The 16,459-nt window shown below is 42.3% G+C and overlaps 1 protein-coding gene across 1 annotated transcript in view; it reads left to right on the top strand.

The window, feature by feature from the left end:
* dpf1 (double PHD fingers 1) overlaps positions 1–16,459 on the top strand; it is a gene marked incomplete at its 5' end in the record, with an annotated part of 55,674 nt that overhangs the window by 29,176 nt on the left and 10,039 nt on the right. The window contains 1 exon segment of the mRNA XM_082502480.1: positions 11,149–11,268. Within this exon segment, the coding sequence (XP_082358606.1) occupies positions 11,149–11,268 (120 nt within the window).

Genomic DNA, 16,459 nt, shown 5'->3' with positions numbered 1-16,459 from the left:
GAGGGAGGAGGCTGAGGGGGGAGAAGTAAGGGGGGATGTTTACTTTAGAGGTCGGCCCTGCACTGTCCACCTGAAAATTGGTTTTGTGGACTTCAATAGAGAAAAGCAGGAAAAAGAAGAGCGAGACAGAGAGCGAGGAAGAGTAAAATAATGGGAGAAGAGTCGGGATATAAGATGGGTAGATAAAATGAGAATTACCCAAACAGAGCAAAACAGCACCTGTGAATATGGGAATGGATGACTGAGTGAAATAAAAGAAAAAACAAAAAGAGAAGGGGGGGGGGGATGTGTGGGAGGGAGTGGGGGAGGGAGGAGAGGGGGACGGGGGTGTAGTTGTCATTAAAGCCTCCTCTCTCAAATCAGAACTGAGATTCAGAGGCCACTTTATCTGGACGGACAGACGGTCCTACGGTGTAGAGCAGCAGGGACACAGAATGTGTGTGTCTGTGTGTGTGTGTGTGTGTGTGTTATTAAAAAAATGCACCTAACTCACGCACATGCATGCCCATGAATGTGCGCACGCCTCTCTGTGACACTGAGCTGCGTGAGAGTGCTGTATGGCCAATCACGCCCAACTCCAAATTTGTCTGTGTGCGTGTTTGTGTGTGTGTGTGTGTGAGTGAGACATGTAATTGAGCTCTTTGAAGGTCAGTATCCCTCTGTTCCTACTCACCATTGTTGGTTGTTGTGGTTTTTTTCCCCACTTACATTTTTTTCCTTGTGTTTCAAAATGGCCTCCCCGCTCTCCTCCTGCTCTCTGCAGGCTGAAGCGAAGCAGGAATTTTGATCAACCAAACACTGAGAACCTGAAATGGCCACTACCCACTTTGTGTCTGTTGTCATTCAGCTGTGCTCAGCAGTGCCCCCCCCCCCCCCCCCCCTTCTACTTCCATCTGTCTTTGTCTTCGGAATATCGGAAAAGGTGATTTGAGGTGTTGGAAGACTCCGGCAGCTCTCGTGTTTGTTGCGCTGACATTTATAGCAATGTCACTGGGCAGATACAGATGTGTCTCTACTGGGACTAGATGGGAAGTCTTTGCACTAAATGCTGTTTGCTACCAAAACCTGACTGTAAGTCCTAGGGACAAAGTGGAGCAATGGCTTAATGTTTCATGCACTCATTTTGTCTATGTTTAAATGCCCTTTGTGTTTAATAGACTTCTGATTACTGTTAGCTTCATCTTATAAGATTTTGAAGCATGTCTCCTAAATTTCATTCATGGCCAGAGGTTTAATTGCATACACGGTCAAAAAAACAAAAACAAACCCTCCAACACAGTTTTAAAATTTTTCGTGTTACTTTTTTCCGGATATTTTTTCCCCCTTCTTTTAACTACACATAGAATTTTACAGTTTAAAGAAATGCCCATAAATTTTTGTAAAAAAAAAAAAGACATTTTCCATGTTTTTCCAAGATTTTTTAATAGTTTTTATTTTAACAGTCTCATGACATTTTTTGACATACTCTGAAAATGCATACTTGTGATTCATCTTCATGGACACAGTTAACCCCAGTTTTTTTTTAAATTAATTAATTTTTTTTTGTCTCATATCTCAGCCCGTTCAGTGTATTGCATGCATATCTATTGATTTACGTGCATTCACAGGAAGTGATGTTTTATTAGCTTGAAAGGGGCAAAAAAGTCTGCATCTGGAGACTGTACCGGTTGGTGGCTTATTAAGTCATTTCATCTGTCCCCAGGAACCACAACTTGAGTCCCCTGGAATCATTTATAGACATTATCTGCCGTTACTTTGACACTTCGTTTGTTGTTTTGTTAAATTTAGGCACTAAAAACTTCTCAAGCTTAGGAACCAGAGCGACTCTGTTGGGTTTAGGCAATGATGCTACTTGTTTAGGATTAGAAAATTTTATTTTTTGCGCAGATACAACAGATGATCTTAACACTGTGTTCCCTTGGTTGACCTGTCCTCTCTGTGGAGTTTAGAGAACACATGTGGTACAGCCAAAAACCTACATCCTACTACATCAAAGATATGAATCCTGTGACAGGTAAAACGGGAAATATATTCTCCATTTACATGAACAAATAGATAATTTCTCCTGATTATCTCATGTTTTGGAATAAGATCATGCTGGCCTAAACACATTGCTGATTTTAAGTTTCAATCCAAAGGCTAATTAAACTTGAGTCATGTCCTTTCAGTTTGATTTAATATGCAGGAAACATTTACGTTAAATTTGCTACATTGAAACAGCAAAGACATAAAAATGAAAAAAAAAAGATCTGATTATAAGACAAATGATAAAAAAACATCTTCAAAAGTAGCTGAATATTCACCGCAGTGCAGACAACTTCATTAAACTGGAAAGGCTGGTGTATATTTTTGTGTTGCTGGTGCATCCATCAGTACATTGTGTGTATTTTCACATGTGGAACCAGCATTCACTGCTTTCTGGATGTGTTCTGAACTTTTCATGTACTCGAACGTTCCTTCTCAGCTTTTGATTGGTTGATTGTTGCCGCTGCTGCACGGCGCAGGAAAAAGGAAGGGAGAAACGGCTGTTGCCTAGCAATCCGGTTGCCATGGATACCGCCAGGGCTCCCTCCTAAAGAGTACACTGTTATGTACATTGAAAAGAGAGAGAGAGAGAGAGAAAGAGAGTGAGAGATAGGTGGTAGAGGAGGAGGGAAGGAGAGCTATGGAGAGAAGAAGAAAAAGGATGGAAGGAGGGAGAGGGGGAGAGAGAATGAAAGAAGGCAGGGTGGAAGAAGTTGAAGTGGAGGGAGAAGGAGCAGGAGGGGGTGCAGAGTTCATTAAAAATAACATAAAGAATGGGAGAGAGACAACAGACAAAGAGAGAAGCAGAGCGAGAAACTGAGAGAAAAAGAAGACGAAGAAAAAAAAACCCTCTTCATGATTCATCATATAGATCCCCCCCGACAGTTGGAGTGGTGAAGGCAGGGTAATATTGGAGTCTGCTTCATTTGGTATTCTGTCTTAAGATGTGGTGTTGTGGCTTGCTGGATGGTTGTTCTGTGGTCCCTCAGTTGTCTTGGCCATGTTTGGATAAGCCTCCCACACTACCACACCACAACCCCTCCCTTACCACCGTGCCAAATCCACGCTCACCCTCCATCCATCTCCTGCTGTCTAGTTTTCTGTCAGTGAATGGATTTACCGCAGCCGTAAAACTTGAGCGCCACGTCACGCTTGTAAATTATTGACGGAACAATGCAAACATTGGAAAGAGCGAGAAGTAAAAGGTTTGAGGGATGCAAACTTTTTGCACTTGGTCTAAACTACAGCGTTGTTGCTCCTGGGAAGCTGCCAAGCCCCCACGTACAGTAGCGAAGCCACTTGCAGCTCTTGTTTGTGCAGAATAAAATTCCAATTAGAAGTTAGCACAAGCAGCATTAAATGCAAAGATAATGTCACCACTTACAGAAACTCACACTCTTAATTTCAGTGTTGCGGTGGCACAACAAAATACAATCTGTGCTCTACTTGTTTTGTCAAATTTTTGCTTTTGTATGCTTATCTATTCTTTTTTTTCTTTTTTCTTTTCTTTTTTTTACCCCCGGTTGGTCATTTTTGACATTTCCGTGTGAGAGCGCAGGGCTAACATAGTGGACCATGTGAAGTAGGGCCCAATTCAAACAGGATTTCACAGTCACATTCCCAGCTGGCTCTGTCCCTGGAACAAAATAGGATTAATAATTTGCATTTTAACTCTTTGCGGACAGGGACACAAGCCACGGAGCGATTCTTTGTAAGAGCGTGCGTGTGTGTGTGCACAAAGTTTTGCACGCATCGGCATTTCCTGCGTGTGCGCGTTTGTGTGTGATTTCTTTACATGCATGATTTATGGGGTGGTAGTGTGCGTCTGTGTGTGTCTATTTGCTAAATGTGCACATATCAGAATACTGCAGAGCCCGACGGATTGTACGCTTGTGTGTACGTGTGCCTGTGTGCCTGTGTGCCTGTGTGTGTGTGTATCTTTGTTCCTGTGGGTCAGTGTGATTACAAAGCAGCCATAGATCAAGTTTTATTATGCACCAAAACTGTCTCTGTCCTCTTTACTTTGCAATGTCATCTCTGAGAGCACACGCTCACATTGCACACACACAGAAATGCATGCATCCAGTCCCACAATGCATTGGGAGTTACGCAACCTGCTGACTGGACATGAGTAAAAGTGGTGCTTGTGTATGTGTGGTTGTATAAGAGTGGGGTGCAAAAAAGCAACAAAAAAAAATGGGGGGAGAAAACAGAATAAGAACAGAGCATGATGGCACCGATGCAGGCACCAGTGTGACAACAGATGGATTGCAGGAAAGAGTTCCAATTTCCTCTTTGAGAGTAAAGCAGAGGGGGGAAAAATAGAGAGGCCAAATAAGGAAGAGGGAAACAAAAAAAAAACAGAAGAAGAAGAAGCACAATGAAGCAGAGTGAAGAGATCGAATCAGAGGCAGAGGGAGCAGCAGCAATAATGAGAACGCATGAAAGTGCAAGGAGGAAGACAGGGGGAGAGGATGGAAGAAGGAGGGAAAGTAGGAAGATGGAGAGAGAGCGAGAGAGAGCGAGAGAGGAAGGAAGCTAGTGACTTTTCATCTGTGACTGACGGTTTCCATCTGACTGCATCTCTGCCTCGTTGTCTGCATAAAAAAACCTCTGAAAATGTCTTCTTGAGCATTTGGGATTTTGCATCTATGTGAATGTAGTCTGACGTGATTTGTGCCCTATATGTTGCTTGTTTCTTTTCCCTTTGTTTCATGGAAAAACTGTACAATATCTCAGATTGTAATTGCATGTGTGTGCGCGTCTGTGTGTGTGGCTGCAAGGGGTTACAGAGACTCTCATTCATCACATTAAAGAGAGCAAGAGGGGGATGGGACTGAAACTGGACGGCAAAAGTTATTATTAAAAAGGCTTGGTTGTAAATCTCGGTGTGCGCGCGTGCGCTCTACTGTATGCGTGCGGTCGCGGGTGTCTTTTCCCGCGTTGTGTATGTGCGTGCATGCGCTTCTCCCGAGAAGCTCTCCTCATTAAGCAGCGAGACGACAGGAGTGCAGAGTGTGTGTTTTCACACGCCGCTGCTCCGATACAACAAGAGACACTTCTTCTTTTTTCTATTTTACCTCCATTCCTCCTCTCTCCTTTATGCTTCCTCCTCCTCCTTCTCATCCTCTTTTCTCTTTCTTTTTGCCTCATCTGTTCCCAAAATCCTCCCCTGCTCCTCTCTTCCCTCACCTTTGTACCTGATCCTCATGTCTTCTTCCCATCTGCACCTGCCCTACAGGGGCGTTTGCTGCCTTCGGTGATTGTAGAGACCAGACAGACGCTGGGATGAGAGCATTCAGACATCACTTGTTAATTCCCGTCTAAACCTCAACCTTGATTAATCAAGTTTTGTATTTTTGTGACAGTGGTATCCATGGAAACGCGCATTTCTTTCTCAATGGCCGAGCTTACCTTTTTGTGTATCTGCACATAACGGGGGTAGGACAGAAGAAGATGAAACATCATATTAAATTCAGTCAGTTCGAGCAGATGTGATGCCAATACCATGTTTGAATGTGCTGAATAAAAAAACAAAGAGGAAGGAAAAAGGAGTGAAATTATGAGAAAATTTAAAGGAAAAAGTGAGGTGGAAAAGAGAGTGCGAAAAGTCAACAGGTAGGCCTGTTAGCTTGTGTGTGGGGAGGCCAGGGTAATTCCCTTTCGGATGAAAGCGCTAAATTAATGAGGCTTCCACTGTGGTCAGCCAAAGGAGGAGATTATCAACCAGTCAGTCAGGCTGAAGCGCTGGTTTCATGTTAGCGTTGGAGGGAAATGGGAAAGAGGGGTGAAGGAGGAGGAAGAGACGCTGGAGGTGTAAGTAAGAGAGAAAAAGAGCAATGCTGGGGAGAAGAATTCAGGGTTAATTTGAGCAGCGCTCACAGACACAGAAGTCATGATTTCTTCATGGCGCCTTTGTATTTTTTATTTCCTTCCACCATCCATATGATCTTTAAATAAGGAGTTAAAGAGCATAGATTTCTTTATACTATTTCCATTGCATGTGACTGCAATAAACAGCAGCAACAAAATGATTTATTGAAATGTATTCTCTTTGTTACTAACATTTATTTTCTCTTTCTTCTTTAAGTAGTCAAATCAAAAGGCTCAGATTATCTGAGAAATACATTACCACAAAGGTGAAAACAAGATCTTTTATGACTAAATAACCTTTTTAGCTTGTTTTTTCAATGGGCAGTGATGTGCATCTAAAAAGATGCTGCTTTTCTTGGTAATGCATGCTCTGGTGAGGAAGCAAAACATGAAAAAGCAACTTTAAAATAACACCTTCTCCTCTTTCTTTGTGAGAAATCCTCAGTTTCATGAAACCATTAATAATAGTATTAATAACAATAATTTTAAAAAAGCAAACATGACAAAAATAACTTTGAGCGAATACAGTTAGTCTGCAAAAAGTAATGTGACACACCTCAGCTGTGCAGACACAACGGCGTGAGGTTGCTTGGAGGGCGAAAAAACACAAGGTTACCGAGGAGCAGCGTGAAGGAGGAAAGGAGAGAGAAAACGAGACGGGGTGGGAGAGAGAAATTATAAGCACGGGGATGGGGAAGAATGGGGAAGGGTAGGTATTGTAGCAGGGGAGAGGAGGTGGGGGTGAGGAGCATTTGAGGATTCATCTCTTGCTGGATAATTCCCAGGAGGATCTTTCTCCAACACTTGAAAGCTGTGAAGTGTGCGGTTCTGCTCATACTCCTCCTGGTAATTGGAAGAGGAGGGGAGGGTGGGAGGGAGGGAGCGAGGGAAAGGACAGTCAGGTATAGGAATGAGATATGGAGGTAAGAAAGAAAGGAAAGGAAAGGATGGTTGAGGCAGGTTAAAATTTTGGAGATGGAGGTGAAGGGAAAAAAGGGGACAGGTGGGGAAGAGCCAACCGCACTGAGGGGTTCTGGAGGAGGAAGAGAAGGAGAAGGAAAGGTACCTGATGATTGCCAGTCTTTTCAGTCTTTGGTATATATCTCTTTTATTTTTGCTCATTAGCTCAGCCCTCTTTATTGTCTCGCTCTCTCTATCACCATTCTCTCCCTCCTTCCCTCCCACCATTTGCCGGCAATGGCGTGTCTGTGGTTGCAGGCAGCTTCTGAAACATGGCCACAGGCGTTTAATCATTGATGAGTTTTTTTGTCTACGCAGGCAGGCCAGCGGGCAGCCCCGACTCACTCACATGCATCAGGACCTGCTGATTCACTCTCAGGGGCCTCCTAGCACACACACACACGCAGAAATTCAAAGGCAAACAAAGATCTGCACGTGCACACCCAACTACAGAGACACAGATGAAATACAGTTTGAATGTGTTGTGTGTGTATCCACATGTGTGTCTGTCTAGTTTATCCCGCCAGGAATTGTGAGGTCCAGTCAGCAGCGGTGAGCCCAAATAAAAGGAGTGAAGATAAAAGCAATTTATTTGACCAGAACAAGAAGACAAAAACATGTTTGCATTGGCTCCAGGCCTGCGAGCCGCATATGTCTCTACAGCTTTATACATCCTCCTGCAGTAAACATCTGGCTGCACTGGTTTCTTTAGAAGTAAATACACTTAAATAGCTGCGGCATCCTCATCCAGGATCATTGCGCTCTTGATCGACTGTGTCCTGTGCTTCATTTTGATGGAGCAACAAATCGTCACACGGTTTGCACATGTGGCCCAGGATCAACGCTAGCATGTGGCAGCTTGAATTAATTGGTCCAGCGCATTGGTTCAGACTGGAAGGTCTCTATAAGTATGGTGCTAACACCTTCTGACTTTTCCTCCAGTCTTACCATACCATGCTTGACATTTTTATTTACAGTGAATTCGTAACAGGGCAGCACCGTGGTGCGGTGGCTAGCACTGTTGTCTCACGGGAATCAAGAATGCCCACCATTTGGTTGTAGCCTTTCTGTGTGGAGTTTGCATGTTCACCCCGTGTTTGTGTGGGTTCTCTCTGGGCAAAGACTTGCAGGTAGTGGAGTTATTTATTCATTTAAAATTACCCATTGATGTGAACGTGAGTGGGAATGGTTGTCTCTCTCTGTTAGTCCTACGACAGACTGGCAACCTGTCCAGGGTGCACCTGTCTATCATTCTGCGGCAGCTGGGACAGACTCCAGCCACCTTGAACTGGATAAGTGGAAGAAAATGAATGGATGGATGGATTTGAGACATAGCAGGACAATGACTTATCACTATACATCTGTGGGTTGAAAACACTTGTACAAACATTTAGATGAGCTGAAGCAAGCCTCACCACTCTGCTGCTATTCTGAATACCTCTGGGAGCTATTTGGACAATTATTGTGAAGTACTGTCTATTTGTTTTGGACATAAAAATTACATTTTAAGAATCTCCAGTCAGTTCTGATCCACTAAAAAAGTTTGCCGTGTTTGTTCGATAAAAGGTTTTCTAAAGCTTTTTTTTCCCAAGCAAGGGAAATTTTACCACCATCTTTGCTCTTGCTGTGATTTTCATTATATGAATGTTATATGTATTAAATGCATATTTACTCGCTGGGCCCATGTCCTCATTTTAGGTTTGATAGCATTTTAGTAGATAAGGTGAGGCTTAGACATGAATTGATTTGCCGTTTGGGGAAGGCCACGAAGGGGACTGGTGGCAGCTCTCAGGCCTGGCAGTTCCCCATGTACTAAATAGAAGTGAAGACGTTAAAGAACTGAAAAGGAGAGGGAGGGTGGGGCATGTGAATGAGAACGAACAGCTTGTAGAACTGGAGGCGTGGTCCTGCTCCTGAAATTCAGATACTTTATCTCCAATATATGAATTTAGGATTCTTTGAATGGGATGTCTGTCCCTGATAATTTTTCTGAATGAAATACCTTTGGTCATCAGCAGCGATCAAGGATAGTGCTAGCCTCAGCCGTACTTTATTTTGCTAAGTGGCAAATATTAGCATGCCGGCATGCATAGCTAAAACAGGGAATTTTCGTATGCCTGGGCTGTGTTCAGATTTTTTTCCTATGTAACAGACAGCCAGCAGTTTACAGTAAGCAGCAAGTATAATGACATGGTGGGAATTTTATGATGATTGATGAATTATTAATAGCTACAAAAGCACTAAAACATTATGCTAACATGCTAGCACACAGACATGATAGGTTTCTGATTGTAATATTAAGCCAAGATAACTGCCTCCACCGCTAGACTTGCTGTAATGTACTTGAAAATGTAAGAACTGTATTTTTTAATATTTATTTAATTTTGGATAAAATGTAATTTTACCACTATTTAACTGCAACTTGGTCAATACTATAGTAAGAAAAAAACAGATGAATATATTGGTGATTATGATTTTTTTTGTTGGCGTTTCATTTCATTAATTGGATCCACAAAAAAGACCACACTGGCTGGCTGATGATTTTTAATTAAGGGGGAAAAATAGGGCAGGACATATCTGTCTAACCTTTGCCAGCACACCAGCCTGATGATGTGCAGGTAATTTTTTTTCTTCAATTAAACTATCATCATTTGAAAAAGCTGACACCAGCAGATCTCATTATATCACCACTGGCAGAAGAGATTATTGAGAAATGTGAGGTTGCAGCCATTTATATTGAAATGCTAGGGGACTAGATAGACACTGTTTTACACATACAGTAAATCTACTGTCATTGCTATCTCTGTTGATAGTCGATAACCCAATATAGATGGTAGTATTCATGATTCTACAATATAGAGTATGAAAGTGCATAACCAGGCTCAGAGTTACGGTGCACAGTACTACACTGATCTCATGATATAGAGCCTACTGCTTATGGTTTTGCTGTAGCAGACACAGTGCATTATTCCTTTCCTCTCCCATGTGTCTGTCTTTATGTTTGCCAGTCTCTCATCTTGATCAGGACTTTTTTTTTATTTTTATTTCTCATTGGGGATTAAAGACGTACCCTTTCGAGTAGAAACCCAATCTCTTCCTCTCACTCCACCTTCCCCTTTCCAACATCAAATTCCATCAAATTCACCCTCTCCTCCCCTTTCCGGCCTAGCAAGACTCCACCCTTATAAATGGATGGATTAATGATCTCTCATAAGAGCACAACCACAGTATTGCTTATAGTGCTTTTATTTTCCTGCGGGATGAATGGTTTTCCACTTGAGCTTGTATGTGTGTGAGTGTGTACCTGTATAATCAACTCTATTGTATATTCACCAGTGCACCAGCCTGGTGACTCACTGTGAAGGACCCGTCCGCTGCATTACATCTTTGAGACGAAAGCACACATACAAATAGTCTGCAGTGGTTATGTGATTGCTTCCATTAAAATGATTATGCAATCAACAGTAGTGAGACAGGCAGGAGACAGACAGACAGGCAGGAAGACCAACAGTCAGACAGAGAGATAAGGGGTACGTGTGGATCATACACACACACACATACAGTGATACTTACAGTATATACACAGCACTCAGGCAGGCAGGGGGAATTTCTCTTTGTTAATAATTATTATGAAACGGCTTCACATGGAGCACTTGCCTCTCCGTGCTCAGCATGATGGCAGGTCTGTCCCAGCACCCCCCAACACATGCACGGACACAAGCACACATCCACAAGCACACGCACACATACACGGGAACACACGGTCTCTCTCTTTCTGTCTCCTCTGCTCTCCCTCCTCCTCCACTCCTGAAAATATTTGCTAGACCCCAGGGGCTCCCAGCGGACGTTCCCTTCTGTTCGGTCCCACCCTCACTGGGTGAGCCAGTGTTTGGAGAGTCCCAGGCTCCAGAGCAGGCCTGCGTTGGTGCTTATTTTACCAAAGTAAATATATAATAATGAGTGGTGACCAAGACTTAGTTACACGTCTGCTTTCTTTTGCTTTGTTATCTCATCATTTTATCTCTAATCACTCGTATTCTGTAATACTCCATTGACCATGCTTCCCAGCACACCTCAGTGATGGTTGCTTTGTTCACCTGATATGACTTTTATAGGTTTTCCCTCTTCAATCTGTCTCACTGTCGAGAGACTGATACAGCCTCTTCACCCCGAGGCAACATTTCATAACACTGACTTATGAATTTACACTCTTGCTCTTCATCCTCTTTTCCCCAGGAGTCCAGTTGGGAGAAAGTTTTTCTTACCCCCTTTTTCTTTTTCTTCTCTCAGCCAAGAAAGCAGCGGATGGCTCAGTCATTGCCAACGGCTACTGCGACTTTTGCCTCGGAGGCTCAAAGAAGACCGGCTGTCCTGAAGACCTTATTTCCTGTGCGGACTGTGGACGCTCAGGTAGGGCACCACTGAAGGGGATGATTGGCAGAATGGCTGTTAAGGCACAGTTTTAATACATTGAATTTCTTGGCTTAAGATTTCATGTTTACTACTTAATGTGGCCCTATTTTGCTAATTTCCAGATTTTTATTCTTGAACTTTGTAGCTTTGCACAATTGGCAGTTCAAAATAATCATTACTTGTCGTATACTGAACCTCGGTACTGACCAAGTTCATTCATAGTTTGATACACTCCACTTCAACTCCCCTCCCTTTTAAGGGCACCAACTCTTTAAGGGAACTTTCTTCTGATTGGCTGCATCTTATTAAGAGACTTTTTAATCACGGGGTGGGTGGGGCTTCTGTGCTTCAAATGACCTTATAAGGGATAACTTTATATGACAGAAAGTAACAAAAAAAGCACAATAGGCCCATTTTAAGTAAAATAAAGTTTTGATTCTTTTCATTAATGCTTAAAATGGACCATACCAGTGTTTTTTGTTTTAGCCCATGTAATACAAATGATGTACAGTAAAACTAGAGTCCTTACTAGCCATTTGCTTCAGTGTTTCAAACTGCAAGTGATTATCTTTAATTACACTACCTAAAAATCAGTTTGCACAGACTTGGATATAGCTAAGGGAAAGTAACCACACTGAAACCTTAAAGTAGTGGTTGCCCAGACACTAAAGTGGTCACAATACCAAAGAACACAACATTAATACTGGTATCATCACAACATGATTGTCAGTGAGCTGATGGCTTTTCTTTTAAAGAGTTACTTGCAAAACTCAAAGAGATCAGAAGTTTTCATATGTTCATCATGAGCATGAATGTCATGATTTCTTTGAACCGTGCTTTTTCCAGGGAATGATTATACAGCACACGTTTTTTTATAATTTTAAAAAACAAGAGCTGGTTGCACAACTTGTATTGTTTTTCGGATTTTCTCTAATCCACACAGGGTCAACAGTATACAGTGGGGCAAAAAAGTATTTAGTCAGCCACCGATTGTGCAAGTTCCCCCACCTAAAATGATGACAGAGGTCAGTAATTTGCACCAGAGGTACACTTCAACTGTGAGAGACAGAATGTGAAAAAAAAATCCATGAATCCACATGGTAGGATTTGTAAAGAATTTATTCGTAAATCAGGGTGGAAAATAAGTATTTGGTCAATAACAAAAATACAACTCAATACTTTGTAACATAACCTTTGTTGGCAATAACAGAGGTCAAACGTTTACTATAGGTCTTTACCAGGTTTGCACACACAGTAGCTGGTATTTTGGCCCATTCCTCCATGCAGATCTTCTCGAGAGCAGTGATGTTTTGGGGCTGTCGCCGAGCAACACGGACTTTCAACTCCCGCCACAGATTTTCTATGGGGTTGAGGTCTGGAGACTGGCTAGGCCACTCCAGGACTTTCAAATGCTTCTTACGGAGCCACTCCTTTGTTGCCCGGGCGGTGTGTTTTGGATCATTGTCATGTTGGAAGACCCAGCCTCGTTTCATCTTCAAAGTTCTCACTGATGGAAGGAGGTTTTGGCTCAAAATCTCACGATACATGGCCCCATTCATTCTGTCCTTAACACAGATCAGTCGTCCTGTCCCCTTGGCAGAAAAACAGCCCCATAGCATGATGTTTCCACCCCCATGCTTCACAGTAGGTATGGTGTTCTTGGGATGCAACTCAGTATTCTTCTTCCTCCAAACACGACGAGTTGAGTTTATACCAAAAAGTTCTACTTTGGTTTCATCTGACCACATGACATTCTCCCAATCCTCTGCTGTATCATCCATGTGCTCTCTGGCAAACTTCAGACGGGCCTGGACATGACCTGGCTTCAGCAGCGGAACACGTCTGGCACTGCGGGATTTGATTCCCTGCCGTTGTAGTGTGTTACTGATGGTGACCTTTGTTACTTTGGTCCCAGCTCTCTGCAGGTCATTCACCAGGTCCCCCCGTGTGGTTCTGGGATCTTTGCTCACCGTTCTCATGATCATTTTGACCCCACGGGATGAGATCTTGCGTGGAGCCCCAGATCGTGGGAGATTATCAGTGGTCTTGTATGTCTTCCATTTTCTGATGATTGCTCCCACAGTTGATTTTTTCACACCAAGCTGCTTGCCTATTGTAGATTCACTCTTCCCAGTCTGGTGCAGGTCTACAATACTTTTCCTGGTGTCCTTCGAAAGCTCTTTGGTCTTGGCCATGGCGGCGTTTGGAGTGTGACTGTTTGAGGCTGTGGACAGGTGTCTTTTATACAGATGATGAGTTCAAACAGGTGCCATTCATACAGGTAACGAGTGGGGGACAGAAAAGCTTCTTACAGAGGACGTTACAGGTCTGTGAGAGCCAGAGATTTTCCTTGTTTGAGGTGACCAAATACTTATTTTCCACCCTACTTTACGAATAAATTCTTTACAAATCCTACCATGTGGATTCATGGATTTTTTTTTCACATTCTGTCTCTCACAGTTGAAGTGTACCTCTGGTGCAAATTACTGACCTCTGTCATCATTTTAAGTGGGGGAACTTGCACAATCGGTGGCTGACTAAATACTTTTTTGCCCCACTGTAGGTAGAGGCTCAAATATATAAATACACCCACACTAATCAATTTAAAGCCCCTTTTCCATCAGTATCTACTTATCGACTCGGCACGGTTTGCCCAGGTTTTCAGGGTTTTCCATTAGGCCATAGGAGCTGGTACTTTTTTAGTACCCACTCGGCCGGGGTTCCAAGCAATCTGAGCAGGTACTAAAATCTAACGTCATCAGTCTGCATTAGAGATGGCACGATACCACTTTTTCATGTCCGATACCGATACCGATATCATAAATTTGGATATCTGCCAATACCGATATGAATCCGATATAGTGTTTTTTATTCAATAAAACTGTTTTTCTAATATCTTGCTGCTTTTTGTATAAGTTCATACTCAAGTTAAAAAAAACCCCACTAAAGCCATTCTGTTATACCTGTATGCAAAAAATACACTGCACCCAAAATATTTCATAGTTCAGCAACACTGATCAATCTAATAAACTTAAACCTACTCCATCCTCCCTATTCTGGTATTTTAAAGAGTAAGCAACCTAACTAATAGGGTTCTAAAACACCCAGCAAAAAAAATAAAAAAAATAAAAAAATAGGAAACCACCCACTGTCCACCTCATGATGCTTAATTGACGTAATCAACTTTAATTTGATGCAGTGTGAAAAAAAAATGCACAGAATTGTTTTTGAAGAATAATTAAATAGATTCAACATCTTTCTTCAACAAAATTGCAGACTGCACAGATGGTACCTTCCCAAAGGAAAAAGTACTATAGCTTACTAGGGTATATTAGACTTAATAGTTACTATATACAGTAATGGACTTCTATACATTTTACATCAGATTAAAACTTTGGGTGTAAGATTCGGGTAATTATTTATTAAAAGATAGACATTTTAAATGAGAATAAGAAAGAAAGGTATGTCTTTGTGCCCCCTTTTCCCTGTTCATGCCCTATCGGCCCCCTTGGCTAAACTTTCCTAGATCCGCCCCTGCACAGTTACCAGCCGTCAGCTATGTAGAAAAAGATCCTGGTGTAGAAAGTAATATTAAATACATTCTAACAACAGATTATCAAGCTTAAACGTGCTACTGTTATTCAGCCGCTGGTTTCCTCTTTCTGGCGCGAAGTGGGCGATAAACAAACACGACAGAAAAGCCGATCAGCTGATCATTGATCAGTTTCATGATTGAAGTAGTATTGAAGAGGGAGGGAGAGAGAAGAGGCAGTCGCTCCATATGTCGGTTGTTAAGCTTAACGCGGGAATGCTTTACAAACATTCAGAGATGAACTTACACATTTGCTTTACTTCTCTCTGGGATAACTTCCTCGGAGATGAAATGCCGGATTGGTAGCGAGGCTACAAATACACACAGCTGCTCTATCACGTGATGCATACTGCTGCCACGTGCTACGGTTATGATCCGAGTTATGCCATGTCGCAAGTTTTGTGAGGTGCTTTTTCGATATTTAATGGATCGGATTACATTTTTTATTTCTCTCCGATATCCGATCCAGTAATTTATGTCAGTATCGGACCGATACCGATACGTAATATTGGATCGGTCCATCTCTAGTCTGCATGCCACTGATTGGCTGGTCAGTAGCATCACTTGATGACTCGTTCACGGAAATGAAAAACGGCATTTTTTAAAACCTGGCTATGAGGGAAATGGCTACAAAAAACAACGCCGTGATCCCTGAGTCTGACGAAAAGCCACAGACTGAGCAGCAGGTATATTGTCGCCTTGACGTCCACCCTTTGTTGTAGCATTTGTGTTGCTACAACAAAAGGTGTCAAAGCGGGACGCTCTGACACGTTGCTATGACGACAACCATGCATGTTAGGTAATATTAGATTGTAATAAAAAAAACAGTTGATCCGAGTCGAGTCGTGGTGATCCGTGGTGAGTCGATTATACTAACAGCCCCAGAGCATGATGGTACCACTATCATGCCCATCAACTGGTATAGTGTTCTTAGGTTTTGTAGCAGGGGCATCTTGCTTGGTCCATTTTGAGTCCATGGTGATGTAAAACTTGTTTCACTGTGGACCATGACACTGGTGTTCCAGCAGTTTCTAGTTCGTGTGTCAGGGCTGAGCCTTGGTGTTCATAGGTTGTTCCTGAACATCGTAATCAGTTTCCTCTCATCTGATGGTGACAGTTTGAGTCTTCTTCCAGAATTTAGCAAAGCGATGACACATCCAAATAACTTGTACTTGCATACAATTGTTTGAACTGATGATCCTGGAGCCTTCAGTTGTTTAGACTCCAAGACACCTTTCCAAGCTATGTAAAACAACAGTTTTCCTTCTTAACTCTTTAATGAGTTCCTTGGATTTTCCCTTTGTTCTGAGTATTAAGTATCTGAGTATTCACAGTGAGTGCTGTCAGACAAATTCGTCTTATGCTGGTGAAGAGAAACTACCAGTTGTAGACAATCATGATGACTATTGAGTTAATAAGATAATGGGCCTTGTCAAGTTAAAAGAGCGTAGAACCTTTAGCAGCACTTATTAAAAGATTTAATTGAGTGTATGTATAATTTTGACCCCATGTGGATTGGAGAAAATCCAAAATAAAATCAAACTTGTGCAAGTCAACAAAGATGTATGCTGTGCAATCATTCCACCCTAGAAAACA

This window comes from Aulonocara stuartgranti (genome assembly GCF_965226115.1).
Source record: "Aulonocara stuartgranti genome assembly, chromosome: 14".
Lineage (NCBI taxonomy): Eukaryota > Metazoa > Chordata > Actinopteri > Cichliformes > Cichlidae > Aulonocara > Aulonocara stuartgranti.
Note: the sequence above shows the minus strand (reverse complement) of the source record. Positions and strands in the feature narration are given on the sequence as shown.